The sequence below is a fragment of the Myotis daubentonii genome, chromosome 13, assembly GCF_963259705.1.
Source record: "Myotis daubentonii chromosome 13, mMyoDau2.1, whole genome shotgun sequence".
Classification (NCBI taxonomy): Eukaryota; Metazoa; Chordata; class Mammalia; order Chiroptera; family Vespertilionidae; genus Myotis; species Myotis daubentonii.
The window spans coordinates 57,051,355-57,069,942 of record NC_081852.1 but is presented as its reverse complement, the minus strand read 5'-3'; the positions used below and the strand labels follow the sequence as shown (position 1 = coordinate 57,069,942).

Below are 18,588 nucleotides of genomic sequence, written 5' to 3'. Positions count from 1 at the left end.
CCATTTGCTTAAGCATCAACACTTCCACATGCCAACTCGTTCAGGAGGTGCCAATCGCATCCCGCTGAGTGAGAACACTGGTCCCTGACAATCAGGAACTCTCCCGGGCCCTGTGAACACGGGCGACAGCCCCTCTCAGCGGATGGGCGTATTTTAGGCGGGCTGGAATCGGCTGGTCTCGCCTGTATCCGCACAGTCACGTAAGAAAAGAGGCTGCTCAGAGGAGCTCTGTTGCATCAAGGGCACAGGGGGAGCAGCTCAGGAAGGTTTAATTCAGCCCACAGTACAACGTGCAAGAACAAAGGCGATTTTTTTCTCGTGGTGCAAGAAAACTGGTGACTTCTGTTAGGTGGTTTCATCTACATAAGGTGATGGTTGTTTTTTTTTTTTTTAAAAAAAGGGGAGACAGGGGACACACTCCCTCTTGGGAACATGCCCATGCCTTTCCTGTCCCCTTCCCCTCCCTCCTTCCCCCATAGACATGCATCTCCTAAGCTCTAAGAGACCCCGCGAGGCTTGCAACCAGGGCAGCAATGGGCAGTGATATAGTTCATCCGGGGCAAACCCCAGGCCCCATTTCTCTGACTTCTTAGTGAGCCAAAGCAGGTCAGCCTGGGATCATTTCCCGGTCCTTTCTTATTTCACTGTCCCCAGCATGAATAAGCAGCCTCTAAAATAAAAAATAAAAAATGAAGACAGGGAAATAAATTGGACATTAGGGCCTGGTGATCGTTTTTGTCTACTGTCCTGTTACATAGGGCACTGGCCACCTTTCTGCAGGGCCTGGAGGCTAAAATCAGGGCCCCAAGGTCTCAGATGACAGGCCGCAGGGCCACGCTTTAACTACACTGGCCCCGAAAGACCAGGCAAGCAACCCAGCTCGGCCCACACGTGCCACGTCGGGGACCGGGGCGCCTTCCCGGTTTAGCGGGGTCCTAACACTTCCCTTTGGCGAAGAGCAGCATGAGCTGTTTGTACATGCGAATCAGCCTGTTCTGCACCAGCTTGAAAGCGATGCACACGATCTCCATCCCGACGATGATGTAGAGGGAGAAAAACAAGAAGAAGTGGGGGTGTTCCAAGGCGGTGTCCCCAAACCCGATGGTGGTCAGCGTGACGAAGCAGAAGTAGAAGGCGTCCTGGAAGTCCAGGTGCTGCTCCCAGGCGGGGAGGATGGCGGCTGCGCAGGAGATGTAGGCGAACACCAGGAGGGCGATGACGGGCAGGGGCACGTCCAGCCGCTCCACCTGCCGGCCCACCTCGTCCAGGTTGCTGATGACGGAGTAGGAGAGTCTCCCCGACACCAGCTCGGGGCAGGAGTTACTCCTGGGCACAGCCTGCGGGGGCGGTTGCAGCGTGTTCTGTGTGTCTCCCGCCAGGAGCCCCTCGAGCAGCTCCATGCTGTTGCTGGGGGCGGAGGGACACATGCCGGGTTTGGGGCCTGGGGGCTCCTGAGCGCTGATGATGATCCTGGGGATGGCTGGGTCCATGGGCTTGGCGGCAGGCCTTCTCCGGCAGAGCAGTCGGGAGCACCATCTGGAGAGCGGAGGGCGGAGCGGGAGGAGCCCTTGGAACCGATTGTAGGACCTGGACAGGATGGTTGCTAGGATGTCGCCTGTGTCCGTGAGCACCAGGACCATCAGGGGGATGCCGAAGAGAGCGTAGAGCATGACCAGATACTTGCCGAGCCTGGTGACGGGGTAGACGTGGCTATAACCTGCAAGAGGACACAGCTGGGCTGGTCACCCGGCCCCCCCGCCCCTCCCTACCCCAAAAGGCGTTAAAGAGACCTCTGCCCTTTCCCCTCCTTGGCCTGACCTTTGACACAATGTGTTTGCAAATATGCATCTTAAAGCACTCATCCTCTTGTCTACCGTTAGGCCTGCTTTGGGGGGGGCATAAGGGGTGACACCCAGCTTCTCTTTAGGAGACGGAGCAGGTCGTGTCCAGATGATTGACCTGGAGTGTCCTTGGCAGGGGACAAGCACGTGATTGGGAGTGAGCTGACCGCCTTTCACCCTGCCTGGCCATTCCTGAGCGCCTGTGTGAGATGGACCAGCTCACCTAGAAGGACAGGATGAGTGCAGGTAAGGGAGCGTGGATGGCCTTGCAATCATACCCACCACCCCCTTCCTCCTCCATGAAGGCACTGGGTTTTTAAGGAGCCACCCTTGTCCTCGCTAGAAGGTCTGGGCCTCTTGGTTTGTTTTTGTCTGTGTAGTAGGTGATTATTATGTGCCTTCTATGTGTACAGCAGTGTGCATAGCATTCAGGACAGTAGGAAGTTGGAAAGTGAATAAAATGCAATTGCTGCCCTCAGAGCCACCGTGGTTTAGTGCGCTAGACATGTTCACAAATGATGGGGAAGCGGTTAGGATCCCAGCATCTGGAACAGTGGTTCTCAACCTTCCTAATGCCGCGATCCTTTAATACAGTTCCTCATGCTGTGGTGACCCCCAACCATAAAATTATTTTCGTTGCTACTTCATAACTGTAATTTTGCTACTGTTATGAATTGTAATGTAAATATCTGATATGCAGGATGTATTTTCATTGTTACAAATTGAACATAATTAAAGCATAGTGATTCATCACAAAAACAATATGTAATTACATATGTGTTTTCCGATGGTCTTAGACGACCCCTGTGAAAGGGTTGCGACCCACAGGTTGAGAACCGCTGATCTAGAATCTTACCAATCTCAGTTCGAATCCCAGCTCTGCCATTTACTAGAAAGTGACTTGCCTGCTCACATTTTAAGGTTTCTTATCTGTAAACTAGAGGCTCGGTGCACGAAATTTCGTGCACTGGAGGGGAGGTCCCTCAGCCCGGCCTGCACCCTCTCGCAGTCTGGGACCCCTCGCTCCTCCCCCCCCCCCCCCCCCCCCCCCCCGCCTGCAGTGGAGGCAGGAGAGGCTCCTGCCACCTCCTCTGTGCTCACCAGCTGTGAGCCCGGCTTCTGGGAGCACACTGACCACCAGGGGGCAGCTCTGAGGCATTGAGTGTCTGCCCCGTGATGGTCAGTGCGCATCGTAGTGACTGGTCTTTCCGCCGTTCGGCCGATTTGCATATTAGGGTTTTATTATATAGGATGAGGACGACTATCCCTGCTTTGTCTATCAACTAGCAGGCAGGACTACATGGGGCCAGTGCCTGACACATAGTGGGCGACTGGAGAAGGCTGGCGTCCTCACCCTCAGGAGCTAACGTAGCTGCCTACTGAGCAGCCACTGGGCTGGCGTCAGCCCACCTTCATAGGTGGGCGTTGTTATCACCATTCACAGATGGGGAAACGGAGGTCGGAGACAGGAAGCAATGTGGCCAGAGTATACGTGAGATAGAGAGTGGAGGTGGGAGTCACACCCCAGGGCTGCCAGGGCTCAGTCTCCACTGGGTCAGGGGCACCAAGGGGGCGGAACCTTCCAACCAGTGAGAACAGGTCCTCCAAGCAAAGGGGCGGGTGGGCTGAGGCCTCCATGCTCTCTGGGACCCCCTCCTTCTCCAACCCTCACCCCCACCCTCATGTGTACAGCAGGGCAGGAGAGGGAGCCGCCAAACCTCACAGCACAGGTAGTCGGACCTCCTGGATGGGCAAGCTCAGTGACCTCAACACACAGGGAACGCTTTCGTCTTTAATGCCTGTGTTTAATTTTTGATGCCTTAGAGGAAGATTAATACAGGAAACCCAGCCCAATTATGTAAATTAATGTGAAGGTAATTGCTAGGCTGGCTGAGCCCCAGCTCCTCCGGGACTGCAGCTCCTGTGGCCAGCTCTGGGCCAGGCTCTGTCCTGTGGGAATGATCAGTTGCCCACTGCGCCAGGGTCCTGGGGGAGGGCCGTGGCCCGCGATGGGTCTCAGCAGTGTGTGCCTGTTCCGGGGCATTCCAGGCCACCCTGGCTGGTTCCAGAGGCTCCGTGCGATGGCAGGGCGATTCGCTCTGTGTGTGTCTTCCTAGCGTGTGTGCACGTGGAGTGCTGACGGCAGGCGCCGGGCACACAGTGAGCGGAGTCAATAGGGAACTGAACCCCGCTGAGCTTCTGGTTTAGTGGAGGAGACAGCTGTGCATCGAATGCCATTCCCCACTCAGCAGGTGTGGGATTCCAGGTGGGGATCCAGGACAGGATGTACAAGAGCAGGCTGTTGTGTGACCTCACTCATATGTGGAATCTAATTAACAAAATAAACTGATGAACAGGGCGGATCCAGAGACTTGGAAGCATGGAACAGAGTGGGGAATATGGGAGGGAAGGCGGGGGAGGGTGGGGGGGGTGGAAAGAGATCAACCCAAGACCTTGAATGCATATATGCATCACCCATGGACACAGACAATAGGGTGGTGGCCTGGGCTGGGGGTTGGGGCCGGCTGGAGGGGGTCAATGAGGGAAAAGAGGGGACATATGTAACACTTACAACAATAAAATTTTTTTTTAAAAGAGCAGGCTGATGGGTGAGCAATTAAAACAAAGGCACCCAGCCTGGATTCCACATTTATGGAGCACCTACTACATGCCAGGCTCTTGTGCCCAAGCTTGGGGGATATACAAGGAACAGGCAGAGGTCACGCCCTCTGGGGGCTCCTGGTTGAGAGGAAAGCTTGGCCTGGAGCTCGGCTCTCCTCCATTCCAGCAGGACGCGGCCAGGAGTGTGTACCGGGCTCAGGGCTGGGGAGTGCATTGGTTCCACCTCCCACCGGGTCCCGGGTTTGCTCCGTGTGGCAGGACTTGCTGGGAGGGTACTGAGGGTTCCCACTGCCTCCACTCCAGCAGCTCCCGCCCTCCCCTGAGGGACAGGGGTTGCAGAAGTGGCCTCAGGACAGCCTCCCCTCCAGGCCTTGGTGAAAGCCCAGGATCACTGAGGAGACCATGGTGGGTGGGGTCTAAGGGAGAGGGAGGACGGGCGACAGAGGTGGGTCATGGGTAGAATGGCCAACTGCCCCAGTTGCTCAGGACTGAGGGGTGTCCCAGAACATGGGACTTCTGGTGCTAAAACCAATGCAGCCAGGGCAAAGGAGGCAGTAGACTCTGGCCATGGAGGAAGGCAGGGAGAGACTCCTGAGCAGGGAGGAGGAGAGAGGAAGGGGGTGGGGGAGGGAGCCGAGCCTCTCCTATAGGGGCAGGAGCTCAGAGAGGCCCAGCCATGGCGACCGGCCAGAGGAGCCCAGGCCCTGGGTGTCATGGGACCCACAGAGCCATCAGCCCAGAAGGATGCCAGCAGCAGCCATGGGGGCCCATTGACAGGCCTCTCCCCTCTGTTTTCCAGGCAGCACAGAGCCCCCAGTTCCCAGGCACCCCGAGGAAAGTCAGGAGTTAAAATTCCCCATCCGCAAGTATGGAGACCCAGGGTCAGATTTTTTTTCCTTTTAAAAGGAAAAAATGCTCATTTCTTACAAGATTTATAGAGTCAAGTGCCTTTTGGAGTCAAAATTCCTTGCAATACAAAACCACCATTGTTACCACAGTTAATGGACATGGAACAGGGAAGTCAGGTGACCTGGCCAGGGTCAAACAGCCTACAGCCCACAAGGGTGTGTACCCCTCTCCCTAAGATCTCACCCACCCCCCTCCCCCCACACACATACCCAACCTGCTCTCCTCGGCAAAGGTGGGCTTCGCACCTTATAAATAAAGTCTGTGGCTGCCTTGGGTGGGACATGTTTATAACCCAGAATAGATGCCATGTTATAGAAAATACACCACAGAAACGAGTCTCAGAGAGCGCCCAGCCCCAACAAAGGGCCTATATTGACTGCCCCAATTACCGGACGCTGAGCTGCATAATGGAAAATCAGATCATTTCTTCTAATGCATTTATTATATGTTCCACTAGGATCAGTCCCCTCCACTTAGGCTGGGAGTATTTAATAGCTCGTCCACTTAACTTTCTAACCCAAGCGGGCTGACCCAATTGGCAATGGCAAGGGTTTGGCCAGCCTCACACCTGTCAGGTGTCCCTTTCCCAGCATCAAGGCCAGGTGCATGGCAGGTGACCCAGAGACCCAGGGCTGACAGCGGCAATGCCAGCAGGGCCTTCAAACACCATTATCGATTCTGGGCAGTGCAGAACTTTCCCCAACATCCTCTTCCAGTTGTCATTGCTGGCCGGCCCGATGTCCTAATTGACTTACATCGTGGGTGATAGCATCGCTTCCTGGGGATTTAAACCAAGCTAATGCATTTCCATCACATCAGTGGTTCCCAGCCCGGAGTCCCGTCAGAATCACCCAAGGGCTCTGAGAAAGGCTGACGCCTGGGCCCGTCCCTAGAGATTCTGACTTGATTGACGTGGGGCAGGGGCCAGGCGCGGAGCTTGTGGAAGACGGCCAGGTGATAGCCAGGGCTGGCGTCAGGTCAGTGCCTCCCCACGTTAGCATGCATCCGAATCGCCGTGAGAACTGGTTAAACACACTTTGCTGGGCCCCACAGCCATAGTTTCTGACTCAGAAGGTCTAGGATGGGCCCGAGAATTACCTTGAATTTCTAACATGTTCTTGGGTGATACATGTGTTACTTACTGGTCCAGAGACTGCACCTTGGTAACCATTGTATTAGCTCAGTGGGTCTCAACGGGGGGCAGTATTGCCCCCAAAGACGTTTGTCAAAGCCTGGAGACACTTTTGGTTGGTGAAACTGGTGGGTACAGCGGAGGAAGAGGTAGAGGTAAGAGCCGCTGGTGGATAAGGGCCAGGGACACTGCTATACTTCCCACAGTGCCCAGGGCAGCCCCCACAGCAAAGAGTCATCTGGTCCAGCCGTCATATTGTCAGTAGTGCCCAGGCTTAGAATGATAAGATCAGTTAGACCAATCCCCTGAAGTTCTTGAGAGAAACACACACACACACACACACACACACACACACACACACACACACACACACACACACACACACACACACACACACACTAAAAACAAACTAAACCCCATGCTCTCAGCCCCCTGGCTCATCACCAGGATCTTCCTTGTAGACACTGCTCCCCGTAACGGTTGTCCCTCAAAGTGTTCCCTGGGGCTGTAGGTCCCCTGAAAAGGCCAGCTGTGCCCTGCCTCTGCCTCCCTGGCCATGGCGTCCCGGTCAGAGCCCCAGCTCACTGCCGAGTGGGACAGAAACAGCATCTACCTCATGGGGTTGCCGTGAGAATGAAATAGGATGACGCATATGAGGCCCTGCTGGGTGCTCAGGGGTATCGCTGTTATTCACTCATCACCCTGGCAATGTCAGCCTTCTGGAAGAAACCAGCTGTGGGCGCTGGTGATCCTGAAACCCACCTCCCCTCCCCGCCCCTCACAGGGAGCCCCAGTGCTGAGTATCTCCACTGGGAGGCGCCACCGGAGCCGCAACTTCCAGTCCTGCCTCTTGGACCTCCCTCAAGCCTGGGGCCGCTGCCCCAAGTCGGCGCTCCCACAAAGCCCTGAGCACATCCCATGCTGACCGCGGGGCTGTCCCGAGTTCCTCCGTCCTGCCCAGGAGCTGGGCTGGCAGGTGCTGCCGGCCGATGGTGTTTGGGACAAGAGCACTCAACTGCGGGGCGAGAAGGGGCTGGATCCCAGCCAACACCTTGCTCACTGGGGGCTACGCCCAGTCTAGACCCAGCTCCGACCCTGACTCTGACCTGATTATTCCTGTAGCTGCAGACAGGCCTGGGCTGCACCCACCTGAGAAAGGGCGCTCTTTTCTAATTCCCACGAAGGCGCCTTGTGGGCCAGTGGCAGGGCCTGCTGTGTCCTGAGCTGGGACCAGTGCCCGCCCGCGCGCAGTAGGCCTGGCACAGGGTAGGCCCTCCACACGACATGAATTGAAGGTCCCAGCATCCTCACCAAGGGCCCTCAGCATCTCCCTGCCCCACCCTCTCCCCCGGGCCTTTCTGCCAGGCCCAGCCTTCCCCTTGAACTTACCCACGGTGCTGATCACCGAGCAACAGAAGAAGAGCGAGCTCAGGAAGGACCAGTCTGTGGACCTGCTGGACCACTGGGGCTTCACCTTGGACAGCAGCTGCCGGAGCTCCATCTTCCTGTCTTCCATCCCTCGAGAGAGAGGACCAGAGTGAGGGAGAGCGCTCCGCCTCCAAGACAGGGACCCCCGAGGTGAAGGGGAGTCTTCCCCAGGGACCAGTAGCGCCCCACCTCCCCCACCCCTGTCATTTTAAAATATATATATTTTTTCATTGATTTCAGAGAGGGAGAGGGAGATAGAAACATCAATGATGAGAGAATCATTGATCAGATGCCTCCTGCACACCCCTCCACCAGGGATCGAGCCTGCAACCCGGGCATGTGCCCCGAATCGAACCGTGACCTCCTGGTTCACAGGTCGACTCTCAACCACTGAGCCATGCTGGCTGCTCCCCTCCAACCCAGCCTTGAGGCCCCATCAACACCAACACTTGGCTCTCGGGGCCCTGCTTGTCAGTGTCTCTGCCGTTAGGTCCTGCTCGGGTGCCTGCAGGGAGCAGCCCAGGCTCACGCCCGAGCTCAGCCACGGGATGCTGTGCAGCCGTGGAGGGCTTTCTGGGCTCTCCAGGCCTCCGTCTTCCACCGTGCAAAGGGGCACACACACTTCTGCCCTGTCTGTCACAGGATCTTGTAAATTGAAAGCAAAAGTCTTTTATGAAATGCAAGCTATGCTATGGTCGCAACCTGCACTGCCTCCTGGAGGTCACAGAGCCGATGGAGTTTGGTGGTTGTACTGGGATCTGTGGGCACCAGCCACCCGAGGGTGTCTGGGATGCGTGACAGAAGCAGGTTTGGGCCCGGCTGGCATGGCTCAATGAGACAGGAGGTCACGGTTCGATTCCTGGTCAGGGCACATGCCCAGGTTGTGGGCTCGATCCCCGGTGTGGGGTGTGCAGGAGGCGGCTGATCAGTGATTCTCTCTCATCATTGATGTTTCTCTCTCCCTCTCCCTGAAATCAATATACATATTGAAGCAGGTTGGGGAGCCCTGGTTCTTCAGGGGGGTTTTCAGGGGCCCCTTTGGCCTGGCAGCCAGTGGGTTTGGGGGACCCTAGAAGTCACGTGCCAGACTCTGGGTGGTGGGAAGAGGAAGCCACAGAGCCTGGCACACAGCAGGAAGTCACTACTCACTCAACTGGGCACCAGCCTGGGAGTCCAGACACCTGCATTCCCGGCCCAGCTCTGACCCTGACCAGCTCCTATAGCTGCGGACAGGAAGCCTGCTTCTCGGCCTCTGTTTCCCCAGCAGGGAGGCAGTAGGACATGGGGGCGTGGGGGAAGCTCTGGCTCTGGAACCCAAATGCCTGGGGTTGAATCCCTGGCCCCATTTTCTAGTGTGCGACCTTGGGCAAGCCGCTTACCTCCCAGTGCCTCAGTTTCTTTATCTGAGAAAGGGGACAGTTGATGCCCACCTCATGGGGGTGGTGTAAGGACTGAGTGTGCTATTGCATGGAAAGCCTTTGGCATGGCGTCTGCTCTTAGCTAGTCCGTACTGAGGAGTTTAACCTCCATTGAAAATCGGTACAAAATGTGTCTGGACCAGCCCCGTGTTCCCACACCATTCCGTGCATCAGAATCACCTGGGAAACTTCTTAAACATTTGATTCCACCCGGCTGGTGTGGCTTAGTGTTTGAGGGTCGGCCCATGAACTAGGAGGTCATGGTTCAGTTCCTGGTCAGGGCACATGCCTGGGTTGCAGGCTCGATCCCCCGTAGGGAAGTGCAGGAGGCAGCCGGTCAGTGTTTCTCTCTCATCACTGTTTCTCTCTCCCTCTCCCTTTCCCTTCCTCTCTCTAAAATCAATAAAAAATATTTTAAAAAATAAGATTCTAGCTCGGCCCCAGAGGTCATGATTAAGTCGGTTTGGGGAAGCGCTGGGCATGCGCATTTTAGACAAGCCCCCTGGGTGGTGCCGGTCATGGCCAGGTGCGGAAAGCCCTGCCCTTGCGGACAGTCCAGAGCCGGCGATGGCTCAATGTCCCAGCAGCAGCGCTGGCAGAAATCACCTCCCAGTTGGCTGAGCAGGTGCGTGTCTGTCTGGTACAGGTGCAGAGAGGAGGGGTGGGGAGGCCCCTCCACAGAGGGGAGACCCTGCCCCTGCAACCAACCTCTAGTCAGCCCCAGCCGGGAGGACCTGCCTCCAGTGGAAACCAGTGGCGAAATACAAGTGAAACCCGATCAGGACATAGACACAGCACTTTGTGCCTTCCATCTCGTTTATCATCTCGTCTGCTTCCCATGGGTCCTTGGGATTGTGGGCCCCCCTCTGTCCAGCACTCTACACCCAGAGAGGGCAGCGGCTCTGCCTGGGGAGGAGGACTAGAACCAGGCCCCAAGGTCTTCCTACAGTCTCTCCCCCTCCCCTGCGTCCAACAACAGAAAAGGCTGCTTGAAATAGAAAGCAGGAGAGTAGGGGGCAGGCTGCTATCTATCTGGTGCCCAATTTGGATTGTTCCTTGACTTCTAATCCCTGTAAATGGAATCATGGGTGGGGCAGGCATCGTTCTGAGGGCCAGCCTAGGAACTCCTAGCCCCGGCTTCGTCACCTCCCCGCCCAACCTCACCATATCCCTAGCAGCCCACCCTCCCCAGAGCCTGCTGGCCTATGTGGGGCTGGGGCTGAGGCAGCGGGAAGGGGGCGTCTTTTCGGAGCAGCTACTGGGTGCTCAGTGCTTCTTTGACATTCTTCACGGCAACCCTAAGAGGCCATTATTCTCCCTATTGACAGAGGAGAAAACTGAGGCTCGGAGAGGGAAGCCACTGGCCTGAGGTCGCCCAGGAACGGGAGGATCCATGCAGAGGGTCCCAGCCCCTCCACCCACGGAGAAAAGGCCCACCCTGCCCCGGTGAGCCACCTACCAGTTCTGTTGCATTTTAAGAGGCCACAGAGCTGCTCCAAGAAATCCTCAAACTCTGGGTCACCTGCCCCCAGGTCCCGGCCACCCTCAATGGCTGAGAAGAGCAGGGCGCCCAGCATCGCGTAGGTCACCAGGGAGCAGAGAAAGCAGAGGCGAGGGAGGAGTTTCTCCAGGGCCTCCTGGCAGCACCTCCTGGCCTGGGGCGGCCCTGCAGCCTCCATCCTCCCAGGAGCTCGCAGGACAGGAGGTACGGGAGGAAGAGGCAGGATCACCCAGGCCCCGCTGAGAGGAGGAGGAGGAGGAGGAGGGGCGGCAGTGCCCGGGAATGGCCAGGCTCCAGCACTAAGTGGATGGTGCATGCGCTTCTCCCCAGGACTCAGGAAGCGCCGGCACTCCTTACGGTCAGTTCAACTGAGTAACTCGCCCCCAGCGCCCCCAATTACTATTGATCCACCGGGCAGGGCAGACGGCAGACGTGGGCCCAGCAGCCTGGCTGGCCCAGGAGCTGCCCGGCAGGGGCTCTGGGAGGAGGGGCCTGGTGGTTGCTTTGTGCTCTGGATTGTGCTCTGGCCCCTTTTCGAGGCTGCAGTTTTGACTTCCAGGGACCAAATCTGACTTCTGGTTTTTAGCCCAGTGACTGTCCTTCCTGAGAGTTGTCTGCGGCGCCTGGTCCCGTGAGCAGGTGGTACTGATAGTGACGAGTGTGGCCAGCGTTTATCAAGGACCTTTCTTCTTGGTGGATCAACTTATCGGTCCCGATTCCTCACTCCCCTGTGGCATACCCACCTTCCATGCCCTCTGCGTGGGCAGAGCAGACTTCCTTGCGCCTTCATGTTCGGCCGCCCACACGATCGCTCCAGCCAATCGGGTGTTAGCAAAGTAAGCAGGCACTCGACCTGTGCTTGTGCACTTGGACTGCTCCCCTGGCCCGGGCTCCGCCACGAGGAAAGCGTGCCCCGGAGGGCAGACGTGAAGAGGTGCATGCGTTCAGACCCCCTCTCGTGAAAGGGTTTGCAGCCTTGAGGAACGTGCTCTGTGACAGCCTCCGATTTCCCATCGTTCAGGCTCTGCCTCCGCTGCAAGCCCTGGCCTGGGGAGGCTCCTGATGAGTGACTGAGCCAGGCCCGGGCTCGTTCTGGGGCAGGGTGCTGATCGTGGGGGAGGCCGTGCGTGGTTAGGGCAGGGGGTCTATGGGAACGCTCTGTACTTTCTGCTCAATTTTCCTAAAACTGCTCTAAAAATCGTCTATTTAAAAAAGAAAAGCCTTACTGGATGGGCTTAACTGAAGGCTGGACACAACAGAAGATCGAAGGAATAAGCTCAAAGACAGGCGATAGTCCAGTCAAGATGAAGAGACATGGATATCATTTCTTACCAGAAAGAAAGACATAATGTGAAGCAGTGCTTTAAAAAAAAATAATTGGGACACCATGCAACAAAGGACAGTGACCTATGAGGGAGGAGGACAAAAGAGCTGGACCCTAGGGTTGCCCAGGCCATTGCCTTCAGACAGTGCCCAGGTGGTGGCACGGGATGGGGCCTCGCGGGGGAGCGGGGTGGAGTCTCTGAGTCGAGCAGAATGAGCTGAGAGTCTGGGGAGACCAGCGCAGTTGGAATTATTAGGACAGAGAATACAAGAAGGAAGAGAGCTTCCTCAAAGCAAGAACCCTGGAGGCCTGCAAAGGGTCTCCCCCCGCCCCCCCCAAAGTCGTCAGCAGAGGACTGATTCACCACGCACGTGAGGAAACTATCAAAGGCCAGGAAGCTGTCCACAAGGGTTCCAGAGAATAATGCCTGGTTTTCACTTAGGGCTGGGAACAGTGTCTGCTCTCACCACTCAAACTTGAAAAAAAAATTTTAAAGCCTAAACATTCCTAACTCTTAGGGCATTGGGTAGTGTACTCAGGAATGTCTTTAAAGATAATTGGCTGTTCAAACAAAATAATAACATTGCATATTATGGGGATTTATAAGATCTAAGTGACTGACATTTATAACTCCTAAATGTATGACAAAAGTAAAATGTGTGCCAATAATAGCGTCAAGGCCAAGTGTGGGTGGGCGGGAGTTGGGGGGGAGGCATGTGGAGATATACTCTTTTGATGTTCTATACTACATGTAAAGTGATATATTACTTGAAGGTAGACTGAAATAAATTAAAGGTGTAGATTATGAACCCTGAATAAGCCACTAAAATAATGAAATCATTATACCAGTACCTAATAAGCCAACAGAGATAAAAAGAATAATAAAATACTCAATCCAAAATAAAGCATAAAAAGAAGAAACAAAGAACAGATGAGACAGATAATACATATTAAGATGACAGGCTTAAAGCTAACCAAAACAATAACCACATTAAATATATATGGTTTAGCCCTCGCTGGTTTGGCTCAGTGGCTAGAGCGTTGGCCTACGGACTGAAGGGTCCCAGGTTCGATTCTGGTCAAGGGCACATGCCCCGGTTGCGGGCTCGATCCCCAGTAGGGGGCGTGCAGGAGGCAGCCCATCAATGATTCTCTCTCATCATTGATGTTTCTCCCTCTCTCCTTCTCCCTTCCTCTCTGAAATCAATAAAAATATTTAAAAAAAATATATATATATATGGTTTAAACATCCCAATTAAATGTAGATGAGAATGGAGGAAAAAAGCAAGACCCAATTAGATGATATCAACAAGAAACACACTTTAAGCATAAAGACACAAATAGGTTAGGAGAATGAAGACAATGAGAATGTTAACATGGGCCAAAAGAATGATTATCTTAATATCAAATAAAGTAGGTTTCAGAGCAAAGAATATTACGGAGTTAATGACGGCCATTTGATCATTGTAAATGGGTCAATTAACCAATAAATAAGACATAACAGTCTTAAATGGTTTTGCTCCTAATAGCAGAGCTTCAACATATAGGAGATTAAAAACTGATAAAATTTAAGGGAGAAATAAAGAAATCCACAATTATAGTTGCAAATTTCAATACACCTCTCTAAATACTGTATACAGGTAGGCAAAAGAAAATCAGGAAGGAAATAGTAGACTTGAACAGCACTATCGACCAAATTGACTAATTGACATTTGTAGAATGTTCTTCCCCAAAACTGCAGAATGTACATTCTCCTCAAGTGCCCATGGAAGGTCTATGTAGAGCAATCATATTCGGGGTCAGAAACCAAGTCTCAATGAATGAAAAAGGATCCAAGTCATACAAAGAACGATCACCATGAAATTAAATTAAAAATCAGTAACAGAAAGATATCGGGATAATCCCCAAATATTAGGAAACTAAATAACATACTTCCAAAACCCATGAGTCAAAGAAGAAATCACAGGGGAAATTAGAAAGCATTTTGAGCTGAATTAAATCAAGATACAACAGATCAGTTACTGCAGGACGCTGCCAAGGCCTTACTTAAGAGTTGCAATGGGCAGTTATGGGTTTTAAGTAGAAGAGTAACATGGTCAGATTTTTGTTTTTAAAAGGTCTGTCTAGCAATTGAGTTTAGGAGGAGGCATGAAGTACAAAAGAGAAAGTAGGAAGTAGGGTATGGCACCAACCAAATATTTCTTCAGTCTGTATCGAGTGCCTACTCTGTGCAAAGCACTAGGATGCTGAGGCAGTAACAGGGAACAAGACAGAGTCCCTGCCCTCCAGGAGCTTATATGCTAGTGAGGGGAGAAAGAGAAAGAAATACAGAAATCAGGTGTAAAATGTGGTAGAATGTTGGCAGGAGGGGGTGGGTGGGCGGAGACGTGGGAGGCAGCTTTAGTGGGGCGGGTCTGGGAAAGGCCTCTCTTCAAGTGACATCTAAGCTGGCCCCAGACTGATGAGAAGGAGGTGACGATGCGAAGATCCAGGATAGGAGCTTTGGAAACAGACAGAATGGTGGATGCAGAAGCCCTGAGGTGGGCGTGAACTTGATGCATCCGAGGCAGAGAAAAATGCCCCGGTATCTGGAGAACAATGAGATTGGAGCAGCCGTGGTCAGGTAGCTCAGTCAGTGAGAGTGCCGTCCCAATACACCAAGGTTGTGGGTTTGAGCCCTGGTCAGGACGCATACAAGAAACAACCAACGGAAAAAAAAAAAAAGAAGAAGCAACCAACGAATGCATGAATAAGTAGAACAACAAATTGATGTCTCTCTCTCTCTCTCTCTCTCTCTCTCTCTCTCTCTCTCTCTCTCATCAATAAATAGAAAAAATTAAAAAAGAATGGAGCAGGGGATGGGACAATCAGTAGGCCTTGCTGGCCGTGAACTGTATTCCAGGTGTAAGTGGACATGTTTGGGGAATCTTGGGGTGAGAGGTGATGTGGTTGCTTTTCCCTCTAGAGAGGTCCCTCTGGCTTGCTGGAGAAGGCAAGGAGACCAAGTGTCCGGGCAAGAGAGCAGGGGAGAGACTGAGAAGTAACTGGACTCCAGACACCCTTTTGGAGGCAAACTTGCCAGTGAGTAGGGGTAAATGTGAGGCCTAAGGAAGTCCAGACGGAAGAAGACTTATGCTAGAACAGCGGTGAGGGAGATAGAAATGGATGGATGTAAGATTCTCTATTTCATCGATTCCAAGATGCACATGTTTCCCCACGTTTAAACGTCCATAAAACCAAGGTGCATTCTTCAGTCAGGAACATCTTCCAATGCTGCCAGCCAGGAAACAGCTGTGAGGTGGTTGCATGGTACACGCAGTTCGCGGACACTTCCTGTCAAGATTAAGAAAGTACCAGCAGCAACACGTTTTCATTTTGTTGTTGTTGTTAATCCTCACCCGAGGGTGTTTCTCTATTGATCTTCTAGAGAGAGTGGAAGAGAGAGGGAAAGACAGAGAGAAACATCGATGTGAGAGAAACACATCAATTGATTACCTCCTGCAGGAGCCCTGACCAGGGCCTGGGCTGGGGAGGAGCCTGCAACCAAGGTACATGCCCTTGACTGGAATCGAACCCAGGACCCTTTGGTCCACAGGCCGGCACTCTATCCATTGAGCCAAACAGGCTAGGACCATTTTAGATTTGATAGAATGTAGATATCATCACATGTGGATGTATGTGCAGGCAGAATGGACAGGACTTAATGATAGATTGAATGAGGAGTGAGGACGAAGAGATCAAATCACAAGTCAGGAGGTCCCAATTCTGCGATGGAAGAGAAGCACATTTTGAAAGAGGGAGGTCAACATCTCACTTTTTCTCAAAGTGCGTTTGGGGTTCCTGTAAGCCATGCAGGTGGAAATGTCAGGAGGCAATATGGCCTTTAGAGCGGCGCTGAGAAGAGAGAAGGAGGCTGGAGACCCATGTTTGGGCGGATGGTATATGTTGGAAACGAGACTTCCTAACAGGAGTAGTGAGCAGAGATGACAGATGGTCCATGGCTGAAAGCTGAGAAACTCCAACAGGAAGAGGGGAGCAGAGGAGACACCTGCAGAAGCCACTGAGGTTGGTCGGCCAGAGCAATGGGTGGAAAGGGTGGGGGCTGCCATCTCAGAAGCCAGGGGCACATCCCAGAGTAGTCTCCCCAGCCCAAGGCTGCCGACGGGTCAGGAAGATGCCAATGCATGGGTGACCAGTGCAGCGAAATGCCTGGAGGATCTCTGATGGCTGGAATGCAAGGGACTCTTCCTTTTTCTTTAACCTTTATTTTCTAATGTTCTATAGTTCTGTGATGTACTGATTATTTACCCAGAAAAAATAAAAAAGCTGCCCGGCCAGCATGGCTCAGTGGTTGAGCATTGATCTATGAACCAGAAGGGCACAATTCGATTCCTGGTCAAGGCACATGCCCGGGTTGTGGGCTCGATCCCCAGTGTGGGGCGTGCAGGAGGCAGCCGATCAATGATTCTCTCTCATCATTGATGTTTCTATCTCTCTCTCCTTCTCTCTTCCTCTCTGAAATCAATATATATATATATATATATATATATATATATATATATATATATATATATATTAATAAAGCAAGAGCATATCTACCTTATGGGTGATATACCTCCACACAATAGGTGTTCGGTAAATGTGAGTTTTCCTCCGCTGATCTTCTGAGGTTTTGTATTCCGACTGGAGTCTTCCAGAGGCAAAGGCCTCGGAATGGTTTTGGGGAGGGACTGGATTTCTCATAGCTCAGCCGACAGTAGGAAGGGCCTCTGTGGTCAGAGGACAGGCCTTTGAGCCCTGAGATCACAGCACACGGGGGCCTGCTGCGTCCCCACACGGAGCCAGAAAGCGCCCACCTGCTCCTGCAGAAGAGGGTGGAAAGGAAACTCAGAGTCTCCTTGAAATCTCTGCACAACTTAGATGCATTCTTCTCTGAGATCTGAATTTTTAATAGTTAAAAACACCCATCCACTCAAAGGTGAGCAGAGGCCCAAACCCTGAAAAGAGCGCACACCCTGTTGGCAATTTCTCCAGCCTGTTGTTCATTTCTGAGAACGTCCCTTGCAGTGAATAATTTATGCCGCGTATTGATTCGCGTTCCTTAAGAGGCCTGGGTTAAAGGAGCCAGAAGGTCTCCCTCCACTGAGTGTGAGCCCAGTGGAGACTTGGCTGCCTGACGCTGTGGTCAGAGAGTTCTCTCACGTCCCAGGGTGCAAACACCCGTGCATCCAGACCATAGCTATCTTTGCTGTAAGGTAAGCATGACTTAGAAAAAGCAAGTTAAAGGAAGCCCAGCCCCTTACGAAGAGAGAGTGAGCCTCACTGGGGAAAGTTCCTTACTCTTTGCCTCTGAGGCCCTGAAACAGCCCCACCCTGTGTCATGTGACTTTGCAGTGCCTCCCAGTGGAGCTGGTGGGTATTACACCTCCTCTCCGTTAAAGGGGGGTTTGGCCCTGTGACTTTGGCCGTGACATGAGGCTTGTCACAGCAGACGTGAGGCTTGAAGAAGCTTTTTAGTGTGTTCACCTGGACTGGTTTAGCCTCCTGGGCTGCTGCTATGCACTGAAAGGAGACATTTTCTGGGAGGTGTGTGTCCCAGAACCCCCACCTCCTAACCCCCACCCCAAGCAAATGTCCATCCGTGGGTGAGTGGCTAAACAAAGGAATGTGCTGTAGTTGGGGCGGCGTATTATTCAGCTGTAAAAAGGCATGGAGTATCGACACATGCTACAATGTGTATGAACCCCAGAAACCTTAACGCTAAGTGAAAGAAGCCAGACACCCGGACAACTCTGCGTGGTCCCACTTTTATGAACCACCTAGATTCAGCGAATCCACAGATGGAAAGCCAATGGGTGGTTTCCAGGTGCCAGGGGGAATGAGGACCAGCCACATGCGTTCAGGAAGTTGCTTGTGGGAGGAGGAAAGTGTTTTGGAGCTAGATGGAGACATGGCATGGTGAATGTACTACTAGTAAATGCCACAGAATTGTTCACTTTAACATGGGTGGTTATGTTATGTACATCTCACTTCAATGAAAAGAAAAAAAGAAGAGATTGTGTTCACCAACAGGATGTTTAATACCTACAAGCACCGCCTGGGTGTAGCGTCATTCCCCCTTTTAATGAATCCCGCTGAAGTAAGAGCATACAGGTCTCAGAAGCTTGCAGTTTTTAATCTGTGAATCAATTTCCTAGTGGATTTAGGGAATCCGGTTGTAAATCCACTTAAAGATTGCCTCTAAATTACTGTCTTGATGTAAGGGCAGGGCATTGAGGGGGTGCATGACTTAGGCATCTCATCTAGTTACAGGATCTGTTCCTTCCAGGGATGAGTAAAGCTTTGGGGACATTATCCAGGCCCCTCTTAAATCCAAGACTAGAAGGCCATATAAACTGTTGATTCCTGAGCAC

General features: G+C 52.9%; 1 protein-coding gene across 1 annotated transcript; it reads right to left on the bottom strand.

Moving 5' to 3' along the window:
- Positions 1-935: 935 nt before the first annotated feature.
- Positions 936-11,029, bottom strand: KCNK18 (potassium two pore domain channel subfamily K member 18). Its single transcript, XM_059661987.1, has 3 exons — positions 10,810-11,029; positions 7,894-8,022; positions 936-1,717 (listed from the first exon to the last, which is right to left on the bottom strand). The coding sequence occupies exons 1-3, from the start codon at positions 11,027-11,029 to the stop codon at positions 936-938; spliced, it is 1,131 nt and encodes a 376-aa protein (XP_059517970.1).
- Positions 11,030-18,588: the final 7,559 nt, after the last annotated feature.

Excerpts from the sequence above, each read along its gene's own strand:
- KCNK18 (XM_059661987.1), bottom strand. The coding sequence starts at position 11,029 with ATGGAGGCTGCAGGGCCGCCCCAGGCCAGGAGGTGCTGCCAGGAGGCC. Across the intron at positions 8,023-10,809 it reads CTTAAAATGCAACAGAACTG|GGATGGAAGACAGGAAGATG; the intron begins GTAGGTGGCTCA and ends CTCTCTCTCGAG. Across the intron at positions 1,718-7,893 it reads CTCGGTGATCAGCACCGTGG|GTTATAGCCACGTCTACCCC; the intron begins GTAAGTTCAAGG and ends GTCCTCTTGCAG.